General features: G+C 36.4%; 1 protein-coding gene across 1 annotated transcript in view; it reads left to right on the plus strand.

The window, feature by feature from the left end:
• Positions 1–3,867: 3,867 nt before the first annotated feature.
• The window catches only part of LOC128652337 (acetylserotonin O-methyltransferase-like), a 73,718-nt gene continuing 53,248 nt past the window's right edge, over positions 3,868–24,337 (plus strand). Inside the window, 3 exon segments of the mRNA XM_053705273.1 lie at positions 3,868–3,939; positions 15,396–15,639; positions 17,263–17,392. Of these exon segments, the coding sequence (XP_053561248.1) occupies positions 3,868–3,939; positions 15,396–15,639; positions 17,263–17,392 (446 nt within the window).

Genomic DNA, 24,337 nt, shown 5'->3' on the forward strand with positions numbered 1-24,337 from the left:
TTAGCTTGCAATCAGAAATGACCTAAAGAATACAGAGGATAGATTAACCCCAATTTAACAAATGACCACTTTTGGGCCTTACAATATGTAGTTATAAAAGAGGGGCATTGTCTACAGTAGAGGAAAGGGTCACTCACATGTCGAGTTGCATACATGAAAATATAATTGTTTTAGCAGTATTTGCAAGATAAACCGCAAAGTAAGCCTCTGGATCAAATTGCAAGAATTGCCATAGTACATTAGGAATGGGGGGAGGAAGGAATGTATCCGGAGCCAGCTGGCATGCCAAGTAGCAAAGCAACACTGCAAAGCTCATGACCCTATTGTCTATTTTTTACTTCCATCTATCAGGCATGAGTAGGTGCATCACAAGCAAAAAGAAAACATATAGATAACCAAACACATCTAATAATCTGCAAGCAGAATAGATAACCACATATAATAAAATATAGTTATGTATAGTATGCGCAGCGCACCGTTACTGCTGCTGGCAGCGCAACTACACGGAACCAGAGAGTAGTTACAGGGTTAAACTAGAAACAAAGCAGGCTATATACGAGCAGATTAACAGCTATCTGGCGCTTTAATAGACTACATAATTGAACCTTATCTTTGTCAGGTCTCTTTTTACCTGTTATACATGGAAGAGAGATTGCTAAGTACTTAAAAAGCCTCAGCCCCTTGCAGATTGATTTTGTCAATACATACAAATCTCCAGGGGGTAATGTACTGGTTAAAGGGTCGTTATACACTCATTTTTTCTTTGCATAAATGGTTTGTAGATGATCTATTTATATAGCCCATAAAGTTTTTTTTTTTTAAAAATGTATAATTTTGCTTATTTTTAAAGAACATTGCTCTGACTCCTAACCAAGCCCAAAAGTTTTATTTGAATACCATCAGCTACCTTCTCCAGCTTGATCCTGTTTGTGTAAAGGGTCTTTTCATATGCAAAAAAAAGGGGGAGGGAGTGTCTTATTTCCCACTTGCAGTGGGCTTTCCAACTGCCTTTTCAACAGAGCTAAACTGAAAGCTTCTAAGTACATTTTTAAACCATTTTATACTGGATTTTTATATCAGTATCTGTGCATCTTATTCTTTATAGTAGTGTCTATTACATGCAGTTATATGAAAATGAGTGTATACTGTCCCTTTAAGGATATATGGCTGCTGTATCCCAGAAAATGAAGAGAATAAGATACCTTTAAGTTTTCTAACTTTCTAGTAACATACAAAGGCATCAGTACGTGTACATCTATAAATACCTGACATGGGGAATTTCATTCTTGAAAGCAGCACAATACAGTTAAAAGTAGCAAACAAATTCAATATAGTACAATAAAATTTATTTAGCTTTTCAGCATAATCATAAATGCATAGTGTACTTATGAGAAACAGTAACTTGTGCTGTTGATCATATTCAGCATGTGTGTCAGTCTATACCCATGCCATATTGTAGCAACAGTACTAGAACATATAACAGAGTTGTTGTGTTTATCCTATTCCAGTTCGCTCAAACATAAAACTGATGTCCAGCTTAAAGGGTCAGTAAACCTTAAATTTTTTTTTATATAATTCTGCACATAGTGCAGAATTATATAATATTACATTAGCCAATTGTTTTAAATCATAATATTGCCTTTTTATTTTTAAAAAATATCGCCGTTTTACAGACCCGCTCTCTGGGCTCTGCTGAGCGGGTCTGTTGTTTTTACTGAGCGCATCGGGCCAGCTGTATAGTCACAGCCCGGCCCAACCGCACCATTAGACACAATGCAGCTCGCTCCCGGAGTGAGCTGCATTGTGTCTAATGGCGCGGTCGGGCCGGGCTGTGACTATACAGCTGGCCCGATGCGCTCAGTAAAAACAACAGACCCGCTCAGCAGAGCCCAGAGAGCGGGTCTGTAAAACGGCGATATTTTTTAAAAATAAAAAGGCAATATTATGATTTAAAACGTTTGGCTAATGTAATGTTATATAATTCTGCACTATGTGCAGAATTATATAACATTTTTTTTAAGGTTTACTGTCCCTTTAAGTAAGCCTCCATGATCCCATTTAAAGTGTAACCAGCCTACACAATAGATGTCATGAGGCATTAAAGGGACACTGAACCCAAAAATTTTTCTTTCGTGATTCAGATAGAGCATGCAATTTTAAGTAACTTTCTAATTTACTCCTATTATACATTTTCTTAGTTCTCTTGCTATCTTTATTTGAAAAAGAAGGCATCTATGCTTTATTTTTTGGTTCAGACCTCTGAACAGCACTTTTTTATTGGTGAATTAATTTATCCATCAATCAGCAAGGACAACCCAGGTTGTTCACCAAAAATGGGCCAGCATCTAAACTTACATTCTTGCATTTCAAATAAAGATACCAAGAGAATGAAGAACATTTGATAATAGGAGTACATTAGAAAGTTGCTTAAAATGTCATGCTCTATCTGAATCCCAAAAGAAAAAATTTGGGTTCAGTGACCCTTTAAGATTGGTAAACAGCAAGGAATTTGTAGCCGGACTTCACCAAAAATTTGAGCCAAGCGCCTCATAGATTTCTCCTGAAACAGTGCCATGACTGGCCAGTACTCTGCAGGAGTACGTTTGCCCTTCCTCATTAAAGCCGCATGGCTCTACGGAACGCTCTTCGATCTCTCAGCCGTAGCTGAGCCCTCTAATCCCCCACATAGCGTAGAATTGCATAATAGACTGTTAGGAGTAGGTGGCGAGCGCTAGGGCCCCAAAGCGCCTCCACCACCACACCCTTCTGGGGTAGTTGCGGGTAAAGTTAACTGCTGAGTAGGGTGTGTACCGCTGTGGCAAAACGCTGCGTGCAGCAAGTCCTCAAGGGCATTGTGATGGTCCTGAAGTAGGCAGCGTAGCTCATTATAGAAATCGATAGCCCCTTCCATATTAGCACTTTTTTCTGTAGGTGTTATCAAGTGAGGGCCTTGAGCGGGTATACACCACATATTGGTGATCCGTTTTTAAGCTTTTGCGCAGTGTATAAAAATAAATGGTTCAGGAGTATCTCTCCTCCCTAAAAGTACCTCTATATCTCGGTCCGGTTTGCATGGTAGAATGGGTTGCTGCTGAAATGTACACTGAGCTGTTTTGAACTGTTCGGACTGGCTTTATAGCTCTTTGCAGTGTCGATTGGAATAAAGCCTTATTAACTTCACCCGTCAGCCAAGATGGCCGCCGGTTTCACTCGGTCACTGTTCGATCTCCTCAAGTTGTGCAGTACCCCGCTACATCCAAGGCTAGATGTCTAGGATAATATTGGCAAGTGCACTTAGGCTGTCTTTTGTGGGAGGTGAGCGGTGCTAGATGAAAAACAAATAAGTTTGGTCGGAGCTCACAGAATGTGCAACCGCTCATCTGCCCGGCTGGCTCCGCCCCATGAAAGAAAGCATTTGGGTTCAGTGTCCCTTTAAGAGATTCAGTAAAACATGTTCTCTTTTGTTTTGAATAACTACCTTTATTGATAAACATCCTGATAGATAAACTATGTAGCATAAAGAACACAAATAAACTATGTGCTTTAAGAAATATAGTGCTACTTAATTAGGTAAAGCATAAAATCCTTAGATAACGAGATCAAATTTATATTTCTAGTCATTTTATTTTAAAAAATAAATCTATAGAGGTGAGTGCTTTTGTGAAGTATTTCATAAAACTTAAAAAGAAAATAAACCAACAAATAGAGATGTAAAATGTGACAGAGTAATACGTCTTATAAACAAATAAAAATTGGGTCAAATTAGCTACTTACTTATCCCAGTTAATCCCTCTACAATAATATATCTCGGGTTACAAAGCAGCTTATATAAAGAGGACCAGCACTGTCGCATAGTGCAACAAAAACATGACTACACAGGAAGACCTTGATTATCCAAAGCAATTACTTGAATATAAACATGGATTTTTAGTATCTAAGGTATGGAAAAAACATTTTATTTTTGGGACATAGCACTAATATATATTTGAGAGATATTAGGTGTAATTAGATCACAACAGAATAATCTGTGTACATTCCTTAGAAGATATAATCCCGATAATATATTTGTATATAAGGATGTGGGAGTGTTTTTCTAAGTTTCCCTATGCTCACTTCTGTGTTTATATTAAAACTAAAAACCTCTAGCTTGCAAGATCTCTGTAGTATGACATTTCATTTATGCTTTTGTTTGGGAAGAAGGGTTTTATTGAATGTTAAATAGTTTACATGACTTTAAAGGTCTACTTATACTAAAATTATTAAATAAATAAAATATTTTCAGAATAATCAAAAGTGGGTTTCAGTTAAATGGACAAAAAACACTTAAATACATATCAGTAAGCTTGAGTGAGATTTTTTAAATTTTGCATAAAAGATTGATTTACATTCCTCAGGAAATACTAGGAATACTAATAACCCAATTTGTGTGCAGTTACACACTACAACTAAGTATGTGTAAGTTGAAGCTTCTGATTGCTCCCCAATTTCTAAACCTTAAATAGCCATTTGAATGACACATTTTGTGATTATTTTGTACAGTTATTAATATTAAATGATCAGTTATTGTGGACCATGTATTGCAAAGAAAATACTTTCTCTTACTATGCTCGCCTACAGTGGGTTGAGGTGCTAATGCAACATGCCTTTCATTTTCTTTACTCTGTAAAATGTTAATTTTTCATCTTGTCCATTTAGTGAACTTGTATGATTTGCTGCAGTAGAGACTTGAATTAACCCCTGGTAATGAAGTAGGAAAGGGTGAGTTGATGGTGGCTTTACTTAAACAGTTGCCTTAACCTACATAGTTAATCCTATGCGTATTGGGCATTGCTGGAACTTGATTGATGACTAACACAAGGTTAAAGAGACAGTCTACTCCAGAATTTGTATTGTTTAAAATGATAGATAATCCCTTTATTACCCATTCCTCAGTTTTGCATAACCAAGACGGTTATATTAATATACCTTTTACCTCTGTGATTACCTTCTATATAAGCCTCTGTAGACTGCCCCTTATTTCAGTTCTTTTGACAGACTTCCATCTTAGCCAATCAGTGCTGACTCATAGGTAATCCCACAGGTGTGAGCACAATGTTATCTATATGGCACTCATTAACTTATCTCCCTAGCTGTGAAAAACTGTCAAATGCATTCAAGTAAGAGGTGGCCTTAAAGGGCTTAGAAATTAGCATATGAGCCTACCTAGGTTTAGCTTTCAACTAAAAATACCAACAGAACAAAGCAAATTTGATGATAAGAGTAAAATGGAAAGTTGTTTAAAATTGCATGCCCTGCAACCTGAATCCTGAAAGTATAATTTTGACTAAACAGTCCCTTTAAAGAACATAAGAAATGAATCAGAGGCAGACATAGGCCCCTATTTATCAACCTGTCAACTTACTTGCATTTGCCGGCACCAATACGCTCGCCTAAGATCGCCTAACATCGCTGCCACAGACCTGAATACGTTTTCCAAAGTTACGAAAAAAGCTGTCAAAAAGCCGATCACCAAGTACGGCGCAATGAGCAGCGGACTGTTGTTAACTAACAGTCATTGATCTTGCTGCTCTTCGGCTTTTTCCCAGCTTTATTGGTACCCTGTTACTAAACACCCACACTATACTTAACTGTTTTACCCCTATCCCGCTTCTCACGGACCCCGCCGCAACTAAATAAAGTTATTAACCCCTAAACCACCGCTCCCGGAGCCCACCGCCACCTACATTATACTTATTAACCCCTAATCTGCTGCCCTCTACACCGCCGCCACCTACATTATGTTATTAACCCCTAATCTGCTGTCCCCAACGTCGCCACCACTATATTAAATGTATTAACCCCTAAACCTAAGTCTAACCCTAACACCCCCTAACTTAAATCTAATTTAAATAAATATAAATAAAATTACTATCATTAACTACATTATTCCTATTTAAAAAGTAATACTTACCTGTAAAATAAACCCTAAGATAGCTACAATATAACTAATAGTTACATTGTATCTATCTTAGGGTTTATTTTTATTTTACAGGCAAGTTTGTATTTATTTTAACTAGGTACAATAGTTACTATATAGTTATTAACTATTTAATAAGTACCTATCTAAAATAAATACAAAAGTACCTGTAAAATAAAACCTAACCTAAGTTACAATTACACCTAACTCTACACTTCAATTAAATACAATTAAATAAATTAAAAACAATTAACTAAATTATATACAATGATCTAAAGTACAAAATAACAAACACTATATTACAGAAAATAATAAACAAATTACAGAAATTTAAACTAATTACACCAAATCTAATAGCCCTATCAAAATAAAAAAAGCCCCCCAAAATAAAAAAATCCCCTAGTCTAAACTAAACTACCAATAGCCCTTAAAAGGGCCTTTTGCGGGGCATTGCCCCAAAGTAATCAGCTCTTTTACCTGTAAAAAAAAATACAAACAACTCCCCAACAGTAAAACCCACCATCCACACAACCAACCCCCCCAAAAAAATACTAACTAAAAAAACCTAAGCTCCCCATTGCCCTGAAAAGGGCATTTGGGTGGGCATTGCATCAGCCAATAGGATTGCATCAGCCAATAGGATTTTTTCTACCTTAATTCCGATTGGCTGATAGAATTCTATCAGCCAATCGGAATCTAAGGGACGCCATCTTGAATGACGTCACTTAAAGAAACCTTCATTCATCGGGTAGTCGTCGGCCGAGGAGGATGCTCCGCGTTGGATGTCTTGAAGATGGACCCGCTCCGAGTCGGATGGATGAAGATAGAAGATGCCGTCTGGATGAAGACTTCTGCCGTCTGGAGGACCACTTTTGCCCGGCTTGGATGAAGACTTCTGCCCATCTGGAGGACCACTTCTGCCCGGCTTGGATGAAGACGTCTCCCGGTAAGTCGATCTTCAGGGGGTTAGTGTTAAGTTTTTTTAAGGGTGTATTGGGTGGGTTTTATTTTTAGGTTAGGGCTTTGGGCCTGCAAAAGAGCTAACTGCCTTTTTAACGGCAATACCTATCCAAATCCCCTTACAGGGCAATGGGGAGCTTAGGTTTTTTTAGTTAGTATTTTTTTGGGGGGTTGGTTGTGTGGGTGGTGGGTTTTATTGTTGGTGGGGTTGTTTGTATTTTTTTTTACAGGTAAAAGTGCTGATTACTTTGGGGCAATGCCCGGCAAAAGGCCCTTTTAAGGGCTATTGGTAGTTTAGTTTAGGCTAGGGGATTTTTTTTTATTTTGGGGGAGCTTTTTTTATTTTGATAGGGCTATTAGATTAGGTGTAATTGGTTTAAATTTCTGTAATTTGTTTATTATTTTCTGTAATTTAGTGGGGGGGGGTTTGTACTTTAGATATATATATATATATATATATATATATATATAATTTAGTTAATTGTTTTTAATTTATTTAATTGTATTTAATTGTAGTGTAGTGTTAGGTGTAATTGTAACTTAGATTAGGTTTTATTTTACAGGTAGTTTTGTGTTTATTTTAGCTAGGTAGTTATTAAATAGTTAATAACTATTTAATAACTATTTTTCCTAGTTAAAATAAATACAAACTTGCCTGTAAAATAAAAATAAACCCTAAGCTAGCTACAATGTAACTATTAGTTATATTGTAGCTAGCTAAGGGTTTATTTTATAGGTAAGTATTTAGTTTTAAATAGGAATGATTTAGATAATAATTGTAGGTTTTATTTAGATTTATTTAAATAATATTTAGGTTAGGGGGTGTTAGGGTTAGGGTTAGACTTAGGTTTAGGGGTTAATACATTTAGAATAGTGGCGGCGACGTTGGGGGCAGCAGATTAGGGTTTAATAAAAGTAATGTAGGTGGCGGCGGTGTAGGGGGCAGCAGATTAGGGGTCAATAACATAATATAGGTGGCGGTGGGCTCCGGGAGTGGTGGTTTAGGGGTTAATAAGTTTATTTTGTTGCGGCGGGATCCGGGAGTGGCGGTTTAGTAGTTAATTAGTATAAAGTATGTGGCGACAAGTTAGGGGTGTTTAGACTTGGGGTACATGTTAGGGTGTTAGGTGTAAACATAACTTTATTCTCCCATAGGAATCAATGGGATATTGGGCAGCAGCGAACATAAGCTTTCGCTGCTTTCAGACTCCCATTGATTCCTATGGCATCCGCCGCCTCCAGGGTGGCGGATTGAAAACCAGGTACGCTGGGCCGGAATAGTGGCGAGCGTACCTGGTGGATATTTGTTAACTTCCAAAAGTAGTCAAATAGTGCCGAATTTGCATTCGGAACATCTGTAATGACATAAGCATCGATCTGTGTCGGACTGAGACCGGCAGGTTACGTCACAAAATTCTACTTTTGGCGGTCTGTAGGCTTTCATAAATATGGAGAATCAAGGTCTCCACACGGCTTGATAAATAGGCCCCATAGGCTACATTTAGTTAAATTGTCAAGAAATACTTAAATACATATCAATTAGCTTGAATTAGATTTCACACAGTTGGTGTGATTATTTTGTTCAGTAACTATTATTTAATTATCAGTTATTTGGACTATTAGCAGAATAAAATGAAATATATTGCTAAGAAAATATTTGCTCTTGCTACGGTGTCTTTATGCAAATGTAAGACAGTGTAAATTCATTCACACCTAATATCAATAGTTATAATTCATTGGATAATATTAAAAAATGTTAATTACCAAATTTGACTAAATTTCATTACATCTTTAAAGGGACATAACACCCATTTTTTTTCTTTCATGATTTAAAAAGAGTATGCAATTTTAAACAACTTTTCAATTTACTTCTATAATCTAATTTGCTTCATTCCCTTGATATCCTTTGTTGAAAAGCATATCTAAATAGGTTCAGTAGCTGCTGATTGGTGGCTGCACATAGATGCCTCGTGTGATTGGCTCATCCATGTGCATTTCTTTTTCTTCAACAAAGGATATCCAAATATTGAAGCAAATAAAATAATAAAAGTACATTTAAAAGTTGTTTAAAATTGTATTCTCTATCTGAATCATGAAAGAAACATTTTGGGTTTCATGTTCCTTTAACTTAAGATATTTTCTTAAAGGGACAGTCTAGGCCAAAATAAACTTTCATGATTCAGATAGAGCATGTCATTTTAAACAATTTTCCAATTTACTTTTATCACCAATTTTTGCTTTGTTCTCTTGGTATTCTTAGTTGAAAGCTTAAACTAGGAGGTTCATATGCTAATTTCTTAGACCTTGAAGCCCACCTCTTTCAGATTGCATTTTAACAGTTTTTCACCACTAGAGGGTGTTAGTTCACGTATTTCATATAGATAACACTGTGCTCGTGCACAAGAAGTTATCTGGGAGCAGGCACTGATTGGCTAGACTGCAAGTCTGTCAAAAGAACGGAAAAAAGGGCAGTTTGCAGAGGCTTAGATACAAGATAATCACAGAGGTTAAAAGTATATTATTATAACTGTGTTGGTTATGCAAAACTGGGAAATGGGTAATAAAGGGATTATCTATCTTTTAAAACAATACAAATTCTGGTGTAGACTGTCCCTTTAAATATATAGTAAAGTAAAAGAAAGCGGAAACCAATTTGGTTTTCCAAAGAAGTAGCACATGCTGTAAAGACAATAAAGATAGCTTATAAAAATTACAGACACACACAAGCAGATGATGATATGAAAATATGGAGACTCCAACAAAAAAAGACTAAGCAGTTAATTAGGAAGGTTAAAGCTCATGCAGAAGAGAAGATAGCACAGTCAGTAAAACATGGGGACAAAACATTCTTTAGATATATCAGTGAAAGAAGAAAAAATAAGGTAGGAATAGTAAAATGGAAATCAGTTGATGGTAGAATAATAGGAGACAAGCAGATTGCAGACTGTCTCAATAATTACTTCTGTTCTGTTTTCACAAAAGATTGTGAAGATAGAATGTCTACATTAAGGGATGCTACGAAAAATAGAAACAAGCTTAACAGTAATCTTTTTACAGAGGAAGAGGTTTTGTTAGCATTATCAAAAATAAATGTTAAAAAGGCAGTGGGTTCTGATAATATTCACCCAAGGGTTTTAAAAGAACTTCGATCAGTGCTAACTGTCCCATTAACTGATCTGATTAATCAGTCACTATTAACAGGAGCTGTCCCAGATGATTGGAGAATAGCAAATGTAATACCTCTTCATAAAAAGGGCAGTATAGAAGAATCTGGTAACTACAGGCCAGTTAGTTTAACTTCAGTAGTAGGGAAATTAATGGAAAGCCTCTTAAAAGAAAGAACTATGACTTACATAAAGACAAACAATTTAGAGGACCAAAATCAGCATGGTTTTACTAATTTACTTCTTTGATTATGTAACAAACGTATTAGACAAGGGTGGAGCAGTTGATGTAGCATATCTAGATTTCAACAAAGCATTTGACACCGTCCCACACAATAAACTAATTCACAAACTGTATCTCCTTTTTCTATATTCAAAAATTTTGAACTGGGTGGAATACTGGTTTAAGGACAGAAAACAAAGTGTCTTAGTAAATGGAGTTCATTCAGCAGAGGGGGCTGTTACTAGTGGTGTTCCTCAGGGATCAGTTCTGGGGCCTGTTTTGTTTAACATATTTATCTGTGATATCAGCAAAGGGCTACAGGGGAAAGTATGTCTGTTTGCAGATGATACAAAAATTTGTAACAGAGTGGATGTTCCATGGGGGGTAGACAAAATGAGAAGTGATATACAACAATTGGAGGATTGGACAAATGACTGGGATCTAAAGTTTAACACAGCAAAGTGTAAAATAGTGCATCTAGGGAAGAAAAGTCCAAATGTTAATTACAGACTCAATGACACTTTACTGACTGTTACAGATGAGGAACAGGACTTGGGAATTATTATTTCAGATGATTTAAAACTTAGTAAACAATGTAGTAATGCAGCGAGTAAGGCTAGCAGAATGCTTGGATGTATTGGTAGAGGTATTTGCAGCAGAAATAGTAAGGATCTTATGCCACTTTATAGATCATTAGTTAGCCCTCATCTTGAGAATTGTGTGCAGTTCTGGAGACCATATCTTCAGAAGGATATTAACAAACTTGAATCTGTGCAAAGGAGGGCTACAAAAATGGTACATGGTCTAAAAAATAAAACTTACCAGGATAGGCTCAATGACCTAAATATGTATAGCTTAGAGGAGAGAAGGGAAAGAGGTGATATGATTACAACTTTCAAGTATGTTAAAGGGCTTAGTAAAACTGAGGCTGTGGGTACTTTACATAAAATGAAAATACAAGAACTAGGGGTCATAAGCTAAAGGGTAGTAGATTCAGGAGTAATTTGAGGAAGCACTACTTTACAGAAAGGGTGATTAATTTATGGAATAATCTTCCTCAAGAGGTAGTAGCGACAAACACTGTGGGGGACTTTAAAAATGCATGGGACAAGCATAAGTCTATCCTATAAACTAGCTAAGTTTATACTGTTAGGTAATATCGGGCAGACTTGCTGTGCCTATGGCTCTTATCTGCCGTCAATATCTATGTTTCTATATGAGAAGACGCAGGGCTTGGAAGATCCACGACGGAAGGTTGTCATTGCAGTTTAAAATCAGACTTGGGGCCTAAATTTGAAAGCCTAGAACATATTGTTTTACATCTGTCTGCCCTTTGCCTAGTTCTATTCAACCCCAGTTGTGCTAAGCTATCGCCCCAGCTGCACAATGGAAATACAACTCACAGCAGCCAGAGGAGCGAATCTGTGAGCATGTGGTTGTTGGGTTGTAGACAGGGTTTGGGATGATGCATCTTGTTGCACCTGTGAAGCAACCTTTTTCATGCAATTTCCAAATTCAATTTAGATTTCAGCCTGCTCCTGACCTTGGCCAAAATTCTATAGGAAGTCAGAAATAGTGAAAACAATCCTCTTTTACATTGAGAATACTTTTATTAAAGCTCATTACAAATTCAATGTATTCACAAAAATCACGATGGCTCAACATGCTTCAGTGCTTGGCCTCCAATAACAAAACTTGGGCACCATTTGTTGGCCACTCTTTTTAAAGCATCCTATAGGACCCACTACTCATAGCAACCGTTGTACAACTTTTTAGCAAATATAAAAGCAGAAGAGGTAGCAATAGCACTACACATATAGCGGGGGGTTGCCCTATTTGAATTACTTTAATTGCATTTTCTGAGCTAGAGTGCTTGTGCAAAGGAACTAAATGTGAAGTTTAAGTCAAGAGGATTTCCCAGAGAGGGAATTTTTGTAGCACTTCTGAGACTCCCTTAAATAGAAAACATCATACTAGAGAAAACTTGGAGGTCGGAGTAGATAAAAATAAAACTTAACTTTTATTATAATATATGTGCAATAAAAATACTTGGTATGTATGTGTGTATTTATTAAAACCACAAAGAAACTCGAAGTTGCATTCGTTCCAATACCTATTGTGTATTGTTACACAGGCCCTCAATTCCCCCTGTATTTGTCTGTAAAACTTTGTCTTTTATCGTATTGTTTCTCCATTGTACTGTTATCCTTGTACCCATGGGCAGCGCTGCGGAATCTGTTGGCGCTTTATAAATAAAGAATAATAATAATAATAATATACTGGAGAGATTAACACTGTGTTGGGGATAAAGGGCTGGCTAGCTGAGTAATACAAATTTATGTTTTGATTATTGTTTTTAAAGAACTTTAATCACGATATTTGGTGTATTAGTGTATCCAACCAATTTGATTCAATATAAAAATTGTGCTATTCTAAAGGACATAGATATACTAGCACACAATAGTACTCCTCAATGTACATGAAATAGAATCTAAATAAATGTCCAATTTGTTGTTATGAGTAAAAATAAAAAATGATTTCTTGAGTAAAATCGAACCAGTTGGACACACTAACCTATTTCTCAATTTACTTTCTTAAAGTAATATTTAGACACAAATCCAATTTTCAAGCAAATACTGGAAATTTCGTATTACTCAGCTAGCCAGCCCTTTATCCCCAACACAGTGTTAATCTCTCCAGTATATTTGTGTAACCAATACCCAATAGGTATTGGAACGAATGCAACTTCGAGTTTCTTTGAGGTTTTAATAAATACACACATACTTACCAAGTATTTTTATTGAACATATATTATAATAAAAGTTAAGTTTTATGTTTACCTACACCGACCTCCAAATTTCCTCTAGTATGATGTTTTCTATTTAAGGGGGTCTCAGAAGTGCTACAAAAGTGCATTCTTTCCAGTCAAAAATTCCCTCTCTGGGAAATCCTCTTGACTTAAACTTCAACTTTTTAGCAAATCTGACACTACAAATAATAACTCATAATCCATCAGACTTGAGCAATTAGATGGAGATGTAACAGACATGTAGTGGCCGACTGCACCAAGTACAGACTGCCAAACTTTATTTAGAAGCCGCTATGTATAAGCCGCTACAGTATCCTTATTACTGTTGCTACTATTTTTGGCAGCCTGCATAGTTGATGCTGGCCTCTCTTTGTGCAAAGCCTAAAATAAGAACTTGTACAACCCATCTTGTTCAATCTGTGATGCAATCTCTTTATAGCTGAAATTGCCATTTTGCATACAATTTAAAAAAAAAAAATTCAATTGACATCGCTTATCAAATGTACTTTGTTCTCATGGTATTCTTTTTTGAAAAGCTATCTAGATAGGTAGTGTACATATTTCTGGAGCAATACATGACAGAAATTACTGCTACCACCTACTTTATTTGAAAATGTATAGAAAAGTTAGGAAACTGCTGCCATATTGCTCCAGTCACGTGCATGCTTCTACACCTTCCTAAATGCTTTCAACAAAGGAACCTAAGAGAACAAAGTAACTGATAAATTGTAAAGTGTTTTTAAAATTTTGCGCTCTGTCGGAATCATGTACATATTTTTTGGTGTTTTATATCCTGCATATTTGGGTTTTGGATTACAAAATTAGGAGGTTGAAGATGAAGATAAAAATTTTGTGTTCTCTTTGGGAAGTAACATTTTTGAGCTTCAGGATATGAAGGCAGAATCATTTTATGATTGTGTTCACTGGAAAACTACACTAATAAACAAGCTGAGGTTCAGAAATCATTATTTGCAAGATTGTGATCACTTTCTAAAAACCCTAACTACTGCTTTCCTGGCTAACCCATTCACTGCAAATATACTGTTATCCCCAAATCACACTTAACCCTAATTGCTAGCTACATGATACCTTAATATAATTAACCATACAAGGTTTATACTAGATCACCCCACGTACCATCAACTACTCCTCCAATCGTAAATCAACACCACTAAAATTGCCCCATACATAGCTACCAGTAAAATAAATACACCTTAATTAATCCTTCACTAAAATGAACCCCATCCACTAATATCATAACCTACTTGTTCACTTCAAACCCCTACTTTGTGATCCCCTTCCCGACTGGTAATCCCCATGTCTTAAACACCTTAAAAATAAAAAGGGTTAAAGGAACATGGTAAATAGTATGTAAGATACTTTGCAATGGAAAGTGTATACAAAAAAGCTAAATAAGGCGTCTAGCTCCAGCTACAGATCGCTTTTCATGTCCAATGCTGCAGTATGGTTAATCATCAAAGTTGTTTCTTTTTCTCTTTTCTTTCTCAATTATTTTTACATTCTAACTAAGCAGAGTTTTGATAGGGGTAGGAATATGAAACATGGTTGAGTTGTAACCCATTTGTAAAATCAGAATTTTAGCAAGTTTTTAAACTTTATCTAATCATGTTAATTCTAACCTTTATGAATTTTCATGGTTGATATTGTAATGATGATAACCATGTGTTTAGTAAAATGCATTGTTTGGAGTGAATCTGTTGTCATCAACAAGGGCCACCTTTGTTGTGATGAGCATTTATTAATTTCTTTTGCCTAGTGAACTTGATATGTCCATTTTGTGGTCAATACTTAATCTATAGCTTGACGTTGGGTGGATTGTAATCACCAATGTCATTGTTGTCCATGCATTCTATGGGAGAATTTTCTAATATGTGCTGGGATCCTTAAATTAGGTGAAAAGCATGATCATAAAGACTGGAATTCAACCCTTTTGTTCTCCAATCAGTGCTATAGCTACAACAAAAGTGCCATATGGGGAGAGCGCTGATTGGAGAACAGTTCAAACCTTAAACTCACAGAAAAATTTACTTTTGAGTTGGGTGACGGAATGCGGGGAATTTGAATTTCATATCGATATTAAAAAGTAAGTTATTGTGCTTCTTCATTACAACTGATGAATTAAACTCTATCTAAAATTTAACTAACATTCTGTATCTGCTTTTAAAAAGGGGAGAGTTTACCATCACTTTAATTAAAATATTTTAGATTATATATTTAATTTAGACATAAAAGTGATTTAACATTTAAATTGATTTAGTTTAGCTCTTCATGCAAGTGCATGTGGAGCCTAAAGGTAATCTCTATTTTTTGGATACATCTCTTCTCTTTTAGACAATGTTTACAGCATGTGAATTGGGTGTTTTTGATGTACTGCATGAAGCAGAACTACCCATGTCTACAACAGCTGTTGCAGCTCGTTTAGGTACCAGTGTGGAAGGAACAGATCGACTACTCAGTGCCTGTGCAGGACTGAAACTCTTGAAAGCAGAAATACAAAATGGAGAAGGTATAACACAGTGCTTCCAATAGCTATATGATCTCTACAGGTCACAAAGCATTAGTTAAAGGGACATAATACTCATATGCTAAATCACTTGAAACTGATGCAGTATAACTGTAAAAAGCTGACAGGAAAATATCACCTGAGCATCTCAATGTAAAAAAGGAAGATATTTTACCTCACAATCTCCTCAGCTCAGCAGAGTAAGTTCTGTGTAAAAAAGTTATACTCAACTGCTCCCAGCTGCAGGTAAAAAAATTTAAAAAAATGAAGAAATGAACAGCAGCCAATCAGCATCAGCAGTGCTGAGGTCATAAACTTTTACTGTGATCTCATGAGATTTGACTTGACTCTCATGAGATTTCATTGTAAACTTCCTTTACCTGATTGGTGAAATAAGATGAGAGTGCACGATGCTCATCCCTTCAGATGTCCCAGGACAGACACACTAAAATGCTGCTTAGAAATCCTTTACAATGGGAGGTGGCTACTGAGGAACTTTTGAGGCAAAATATCTTTCTTTTTTACATAGAGATGTTCAGGAGATATTTTCTAGTCAGCTTTTTACAGCTATGCTGCATCACTTTCAAGTGTTTAAACATTTGGGTATTATGGCCCTTTAATGTAAATATGAAAACCAAACATTTTTTTTTGTTATTCAGACAGGGCATACAATTTACTTCTGTTTTCACATTTGCTTCATTCCCATGGTATTCTTTGTTGAAGAGATAGGTAATCGTCTGAAGCACTATATGACAGGAAAAAGTGCTTCAACAAAAATACCAAGAGAAATTGCATGCTCTATCTGCATTATAAATAAATGTGGGTTGCGTATCTCTGTAAAGCAGTGTTTCATTATATCTTAACTAGAGCACAGGTGAAATAATCATCTGAAGGGTGAGAGCAGGTTAGTATCCATGGTTACTGATCAGCTGATTATTTCACCTGTGCTCTAGTTAAGATATAATGAATATCTGGCCTGTTAAGGGTCCTGAGGACTGGAGTTGAGAAACACTGCTTTAAAGTGTAGACACATGTGTCTGTGTACAAAGACATCACACACAATGAGAAAATACCCAGAGGCTAGTGATTCATGGGCAGAGGAGAATTTAACATAGCTCATATCTCAGTCCCAGCAACATTTACAGGGACATGAGATCCACTGTTTTAAAAATAGGAGCTTCTATTTAAAATAATGGTCTTGCGCTCTCTACTAAGATGCAGATGGTAACTATAAAATGGTGAAGACCTTTAGTAGGAGTCAAACTGCAAACCTTCCAATTTGTGATGGCCGTCTTTCAAATGAGTAGTAATTTGTCTAATTAAGTTGCAGGTAATGACCTTTAAAAATGGTTCTCATTTACCCCACTGGACACCAATGATTTTTTTATATTGAAGAGGAGGAGGACTATACCATAGTCCTTATCTCCCTCGCCAATTTAATTAGGAGAAAATGAGACTCCTTATTTCCAATAAATACCCTCTTTTGAATGGGGGGCCCCTCTAAGTAGCAAGTGATCACCTTGATAATTAGTCCATACAGTATATTATGACCAAAAAATTGTACTTATAGGTGCATAAATGAAGCCTTTTTATATTATGTTCATGATTCCCTTTCTTCTTTTCGAGCTTTTTATGCCAACACGGATCTCTCAAGCATATACCTCACAAAGTCAAGTCCCAGATCCTTGTATCACATGATGATGTACTATTCTCAAACAATGTACAAATGCTGGTTCTTCTTGCCTGAGGCTATAAGGTAAGATATCCATTATATATATATATATTTAAACACAGTACATTTTTATATATATATACATATTGCTACAACTTGCGACAAATTTAGACGTACTGTATTCACCCTGTCAAGCTGCTTCTCTACCTGGATACCTGCCTGGCTTTATGCATGTCTAAGATATATATATATAAATAGCAGCAGTTTTCCTACAAGCTCATGCTGGATTTGTGTGATTATCCTTTTGATCGTGTATAACATGGATGATTTTATCTTGCAATAAATCAAGTATTGGAATTTGGAACTAAGACGTCTGCATCCCGTTTTTTCTGCTTGCTATATATATATATATATATATATATATATATATATATATATTTTTTTTTTTATTTTAAATTGAATGTAATGCCTTGTATGCATTATTGTGTATACCCCGCTCAAAGTGGTTGGGAATCAATAAAAGTCAAATCAGATTTACCAAACATCAAATTAAATAACACTGGACTTGATTACAAGTGACATGTAAATAACTTTCTCGCCGAAGAAAATGTTATTTTTATTTTTAAATATATATTTCTATATTTATGACTATTTATTTGCATATATATATATGTATATATATATATATATATATATATATATATATGAATATATACAGATATAGATATACACGGCTAGATTACGAGTTTGGCGTTAGCCTTAAAAATCAGTGTTAAGGGGTTCTAATGCTGCTTTTTAATGCCCGCTGGTATTACAAGTTTGGCAGGTACAGATGTACCTCTCACTTTTCTTCCGTGACTTTTCCATACCGCAAATCCCCTTACGTCAATTGCGTATCCTATCTTTTTAATGGGATTTTCCTAACGCCGGTATTACAAGTCTTGGAAGAAGCCAATAGAATGCAAGGTCAATCTGATTGGCTGATTGAATCAGCCAATCAAATTTTTCCTACCTTAATTCCGATTGGCTGATAGAATCCTATCCTAAGATGCCGCTTGGATGAAGACTTCTTCCGATCTGGATGTCCTCTTCTACCCGGATAGGATGAAGACTTCGGACCCTCTGGAGGACCTCTTCTTGCCGGATTGGATGAAGATTTCGGCCCGGCTGGGTGAAGACGGCTCAAGGTAGGGTGATCTTCAGGGGGTTAGTGTTAGTTTTTTTTAAGGGGGGATTGGGTGGGTTTTAGAGTAGGGGTATGTGGGTGGTGGGTTTTAATGTTGGGGGGGTATTGAATTTTTTTGTTACAGGTAAAAGAGCTGATTACTTTGGGGCAATGCCCCGCAAAAAGCTCTTTTAAGGGCTGGTAAAAGAGCTGATTACTTTGGGGCAATTACTTTGTAATTTAGTGTAGGGTAGGGAATTTTATTATTTTGGGGGGCTTTTTTATTTTATTAGGGGGATTAGATTAGGTGTAATTAGTTTAAAATATTGTAATTTCTTTTTTATTTTCTGTAATTTAGTGTTTGTTTTTTTCGTAATTTAGTTTTTTTAATTTAATTGTATGTAATTGTAGGTAGTTTAGGTAATTAATTTAATTATAGTGTAGTGTTAGGTGTAATTGTAACTTAGGTTAGGGTTTATTTTACAGGTATATTTGTATTTATTTTATCTAGGTAGTTATTAAATAGTTAATAACTATTTATTAACTATTGTGCCTAGTTAAAATAGATACAAAGTTGCCTGTAAAATAAATATAAATCCTAAAATAGCTACAATGTAACTATTAGTTGTATTGTAGCTATATTCGGGTTTATTTTATAGGTAAGTATTTAGTTTTAAATAGGAATAATTTATTTAAATATAGTAATTTTATTTAGATTTATTAAAAATAGATTTAAGTTAGGGGGGTTTTAGGGTTAGGGTTAGACTTAGGTTTAGGGGTTAATACATTAAATATAGTAGCGGTGACGTTGGGGGCGGCAGATTAGGGGTTAATAATTGTAGGTATGTGGCGGCGACGTTGGGGATGGCAGATTAGGGGTTAATAAATATAATGTAGGTGTCGGCGATGTTAGGGGCAGCAGATTAGGGGTTCGTAGGTATAATGTAGGTGGCGGCTGTTTCCGGTGCGGCAGATTAGGGGTTCATAATATAATGCAGGTGACGAGGATGTTGGGGCGGCAGAATAGGGGTTAATAAGTGTAAGGTTAGGGGTATTTAGACTCGGGGTTCATGTTAGGGTGTTAGGTGTAGACTTAGAAAGTATTTTCCCATAGGAAACAATGGGGCTGCGTTAGGAGCTGAACGCTGCTTTTTTGCAGGTGTTAGGTTTTTTTTTCAGCCCTCTCAGCCCCATTGTTTCCTATGGGGAGATCGTGCACGAGCATGTTTTAGCCAGCTTACCGCTACCGTAAGCAACGCTGGTATTAGTGAGAAGTGGCGCTAAATTTGCTCAACTATCACTTTTCTGAGGCTAATGCAGCCATTCAGAAAACTTGTAATACCAGCGTTGTTTAAAGTGAGCGCTGGAAAAAAAAGGCTCTTTGGCAACGCACGGCTTTACCGACAAAACTCGTAATCTAGCAGATAGTATCCCACAAAAGTGAGTATACCCCACACATTTTTGTAAACATTTTATAATATCTTTTCATGTGACAATGTCATTTTGCTACAATGTAAAGTAGTGAGTTTACAGCGTGTATAACAGTGTAAATTTGTTGTCCCCTCGAAATAACTCAACACACAGCCATTAATGTCTAAACAGTTGGCAACAAAAGTGAGTACACCCCTAAGTGAAAATGTCCAAATTTAGCCCAATTAGCCATTTTCCCTCCCCGGTGTCATGTGACTCATTAGTGTTACAAGGTCTCAGGTGTGAATAGGGAGCAGGTGTATTAAATTTGGTGTTATCACTCTTACACTCTTTCATACTGGTCACTGGAAGTTCAACATGGCACCTCATGGCAAAGAACTCTCTGAGGATCTGAAAAAAAGAATTGTTACTCTACATAAAGATGTCCTAGGCTATAAGAAGATTGCCAAGAACCTAAAACTGAGCTGCAGCATGGTGGGCAAGACCATACAGTGGTTTCACAGGACAGGTTCCCCTCAGAACAGGCCTCGCCATGGTCGACCAAAGAAGTTGAGTGCACATGCTCAGCGTCATATCCAGAGGTTGTCTTTGGGAAATAGACATATGAGTTTTGCCAGCATTGCTGCTGAGGTTGAAAGGGTGGGGGTCAGCCTGTCAGGGCTCAGACCTTATGCCCCACACTGCATCAAATTGGTCTGCATGGATGTTGTCCCAGAAGAAAGCCTCTTCTAAAGATGATGCACAAGAAAGCCTGCAAACAGTTTGCTGAAGACAAGCAGACTAAGGACATGGATTACTGGAACCATGTCCTGTGGTCGGATGAGACCAAGAGAAACTTATTTGGTTCAGATGGTGTCAAGTATGTGTGGCGGCAACCAGGTGAGATGAACAAAGACAAGTGTGTCTTGCCTACAGTCAAACATGGTGGTGGGAGTGTCATGGTCTGGGCTTGCATGAGTGCTGCCGGCACTGAGGAGCTACAGTTCATTGAGGGAACCATGAAGGCCAACATGTACTGTGACATACTGAAACAGAGCATGAGCCCCTCCCTTCGAAGACTGGGCCTCAGGGCAGTATTCCAACATGATAACGACCCCAAACACACCTTCAAGATGACCACTGCTTTGCTAAAGAAGCTGAGGGTAAAGGTGATGGACTGTCAGCATTTGGTTTGACACTACACCTTTAAAACCAGATCTCCTCCCCAAATTCTATCCTACTTAAGTCTCAACCTCCCAGGACTCATTGCTTGATTATTAAAGTGTGTTTAGGTGACTTGCTCTAGTCTCTCTAGACAACATTTCATATGAAGCCAAAGACAACCTGTATTTTCAGTACTTCACTTTTTGAGGAATTAACTTTTCTGCAACCTTTACCTTTAGGGCTATTGCAGCCTTATAACGTATTTGTTATTTTATTTATTGCTGAACTTAAATACCACATATCAGCAAGTTAACAGTAACACCAGCTGTTCTGCCGCATTCAGTCTGTGAACGGACGCACTTGCTTTTTCTGACGTAATCTCCGCTCACAGACAATCTCCTGCGCAGCACGCCAGAGTCGGTAACCACGCTGACCAGACTGAACGCTGCTCTCCGGTCTCCCTGCAACATCTCTGGATAACAAGTAAGACTTTCTACCATCCTCTAACGTTAGCCAGAAAGGTATGTGCACCAACGAATACTTATAGCATGCCGGGTAAAAGACTTAAGTAATGCATTACTGAACTTTTGTGCTCTTATCTTTATGCGACGCAATTCATCTCTAATCATTATTTCTTACGCTGTGAAGTATAAAAGGAGATTAACCCTTAATTTAACCATTGCCTAAGGAATACTATCTTTATTATTTTTCTAACGAGACATTCTCAGAGTTTAATAATCTTAACTCAAGTTCATGTTATTCCATTGAATCACCAATTAATAATCTGAATCTTATTCTTATTATTTTTCTCAATCATATGTTTCTCATTTCTTTAACAGTCATTAACATATCTCATATTGAGTCTCTCACAACAATAAAGTTTAAAGTTGTGTTAACTCACACAAATCAATAAATAAAATTGTATTTATACATGACCATAATAACCAATCCATGGTATTATGGAGATATGAATACAAACATTTACTTAATTATTAGTATATATTTGAACCTAATTATCACAGAATAATCAAGCCTTTAAAAGAAATAAATAATTTATTTTAGCTACATATTTTCAGGTTAAAATGGATCCTGTTGAAATGGCTAAACCAGAAAGTGAAAATACTGGCCCAAGGTTTAACCGAACTAAAAAATGAAAACAGTACACTAAAAAGTATACTTAATGAATATGTCACTCATAAGCCAATTGAAACTCCTGAACCACAGGTTAACCCCCCAGTACCATTTGCTGGTGATCGCACGAAATTTCGTGAGTTTAAGAACGCATGTATCCTATTATTTACTTTAAAACCACGTACCTATCAAAGTGATAAAATTAAAGTTTTCACCACTATTTCCTATCTCTCTGGGGAGCCTAGAGCATGGGCAGACAGATTTCTAGAAACAGAAGATCCAATATTAAATTCCCTGGAAAACTTTTTTCAAACTATGGCTGTTTTATATGATGACATAAACAAACAGCAAACAGCTGAACATAGATTAAGATCCCTTAAACAAGGGAAAAGACCAGTGGAAGACTACATAGCAGATTTTCAGCTATGGGCCACGGATTCTGAATGGAACTCAGTAAGCCTAAAAAACCAGTTCCGTTTAGGTTTATCCGAACATTTAAAAGATGAACTTTCCAGAGTGGATTTCCCGGAGAGTTTGGAATCTTTATTTAAGTTGTCCATAGCCATGGACAGGAGATACCGTGAAAGGAAGATTGAAAAACATCATTTTGATAACACCCCCAAAAGAACTTATCCATCTTATCAAGATAAGACCCACTCAACACCTATGCCAATGGAAATAGGTACCATTCGTGGTCCTCTTAGTTTTGAAGAAAAACAAAGAAGAAGATCCGCTAATCTTTGCCTCTACTGTGCAAATAAAGATCATGATGTTACATCATGTCCTATCCTCTCTCGACAAAAGAAGGGTAAGTTGACACTAAATTACACATCAAATAAATTACAAAACCCTTCTTATCTATCCATAACATTGTCTTTGCAGTGGGACAGTCTACAACTTCAGAACGAAGCCATTATTGACTCCGGAGCTGATGGTATATTCCTTGATGAATTTATTGTTAAACAAAATAAAATACCTATTCTGCAGAAATCTTCTCCTGTTTATGTAAGGGTAATAGATGGTACACAGATATCAAAGGGTCCCATCACTCATCACACAATCCCATTATTAACCATCACACCAGATGGACACAAAGAATTTTTAACATATGATATCATCCCTAGCTCAATCCATCCCATAATACTCGGCCTACCATGGCTCCAAAAACATAACCCATCAATAGATTGGACCCAAAATCAAATCACTTTCCAATCACAATATTGCCAAAAGACATGTTACCCATATGTTCATATAGGACACATATCCTCCGAATTACCTATTGAATATCATGAATTTAATGATGTGTTTAATTTAAAAAATGCTGAATCTCTCCCACCTCATAGGCATTTTGATTGTCCTATTGACACTAAACCAGGAGTAGAAATACCAACAGGAAAAATATTTCCTCTTTCACAAAAAGAATTGAAACAGCTTAGAGAATACCTTGATGAAAACCTTAAAAAAGGTTTTATATCACCATCATCATCTCCTATAGCTTCAGCCATCTTCTTTGTTACTAACAAAGATGGTACTTTAAGGCCCATTATAGATTACCGAGCTCTGAACTCTGTTACCGTAAAGAATAGATACCCATTACCACTCATCCCGGAGATAATTGAACGACTTAGTGGAGCAACCATCTTCACTAAGTTAGACCTTAAGGGAGCATACAATTTAATACGTATGAGATCCGGAGATGAGTGGAAAACGGCATTTAGAACCAGGTATGGTTTATTTCAATACAATGTAATGCCTTTTGGACTCACGAATGCTCCTGCCACATTCCAGTTCTTTATAAATGAGATCTTTAAAGAACTTATGGATGTGTGCGTAATAGTCTATCTAGACGATATACTAATATATTCCAAAAGTCTAGAAGATCATAGAAAACACGTGAGATGGGTTCTTTCCACACTTCGAGATCATCATTTATATGCTAAAATGGAAAAATGTCAGTTTCATAAAGATACCATCAAGTTTTTGGGATACATAATATCCCCAAAAGGAATTCAAATGGATCAAGAGAAGGTAACAGCTATAGTCAATTGGCAAAGACCCACAAGTTTGAAATCTTTACAAAGATTTCTGGGCTTCACAAACTTTTATAGAAAGTTCATTAATCAATTTTCAACCATTGTTCAACCTTTAACCCGATTGAC

Source organism: Bombina bombina, chromosome 3 (assembly GCF_027579735.1).
Source record: "Bombina bombina isolate aBomBom1 chromosome 3, aBomBom1.pri, whole genome shotgun sequence".
NCBI classification, from domain to species: domain Eukaryota; kingdom Metazoa; phylum Chordata; class Amphibia; order Anura; family Bombinatoridae; genus Bombina; species Bombina bombina.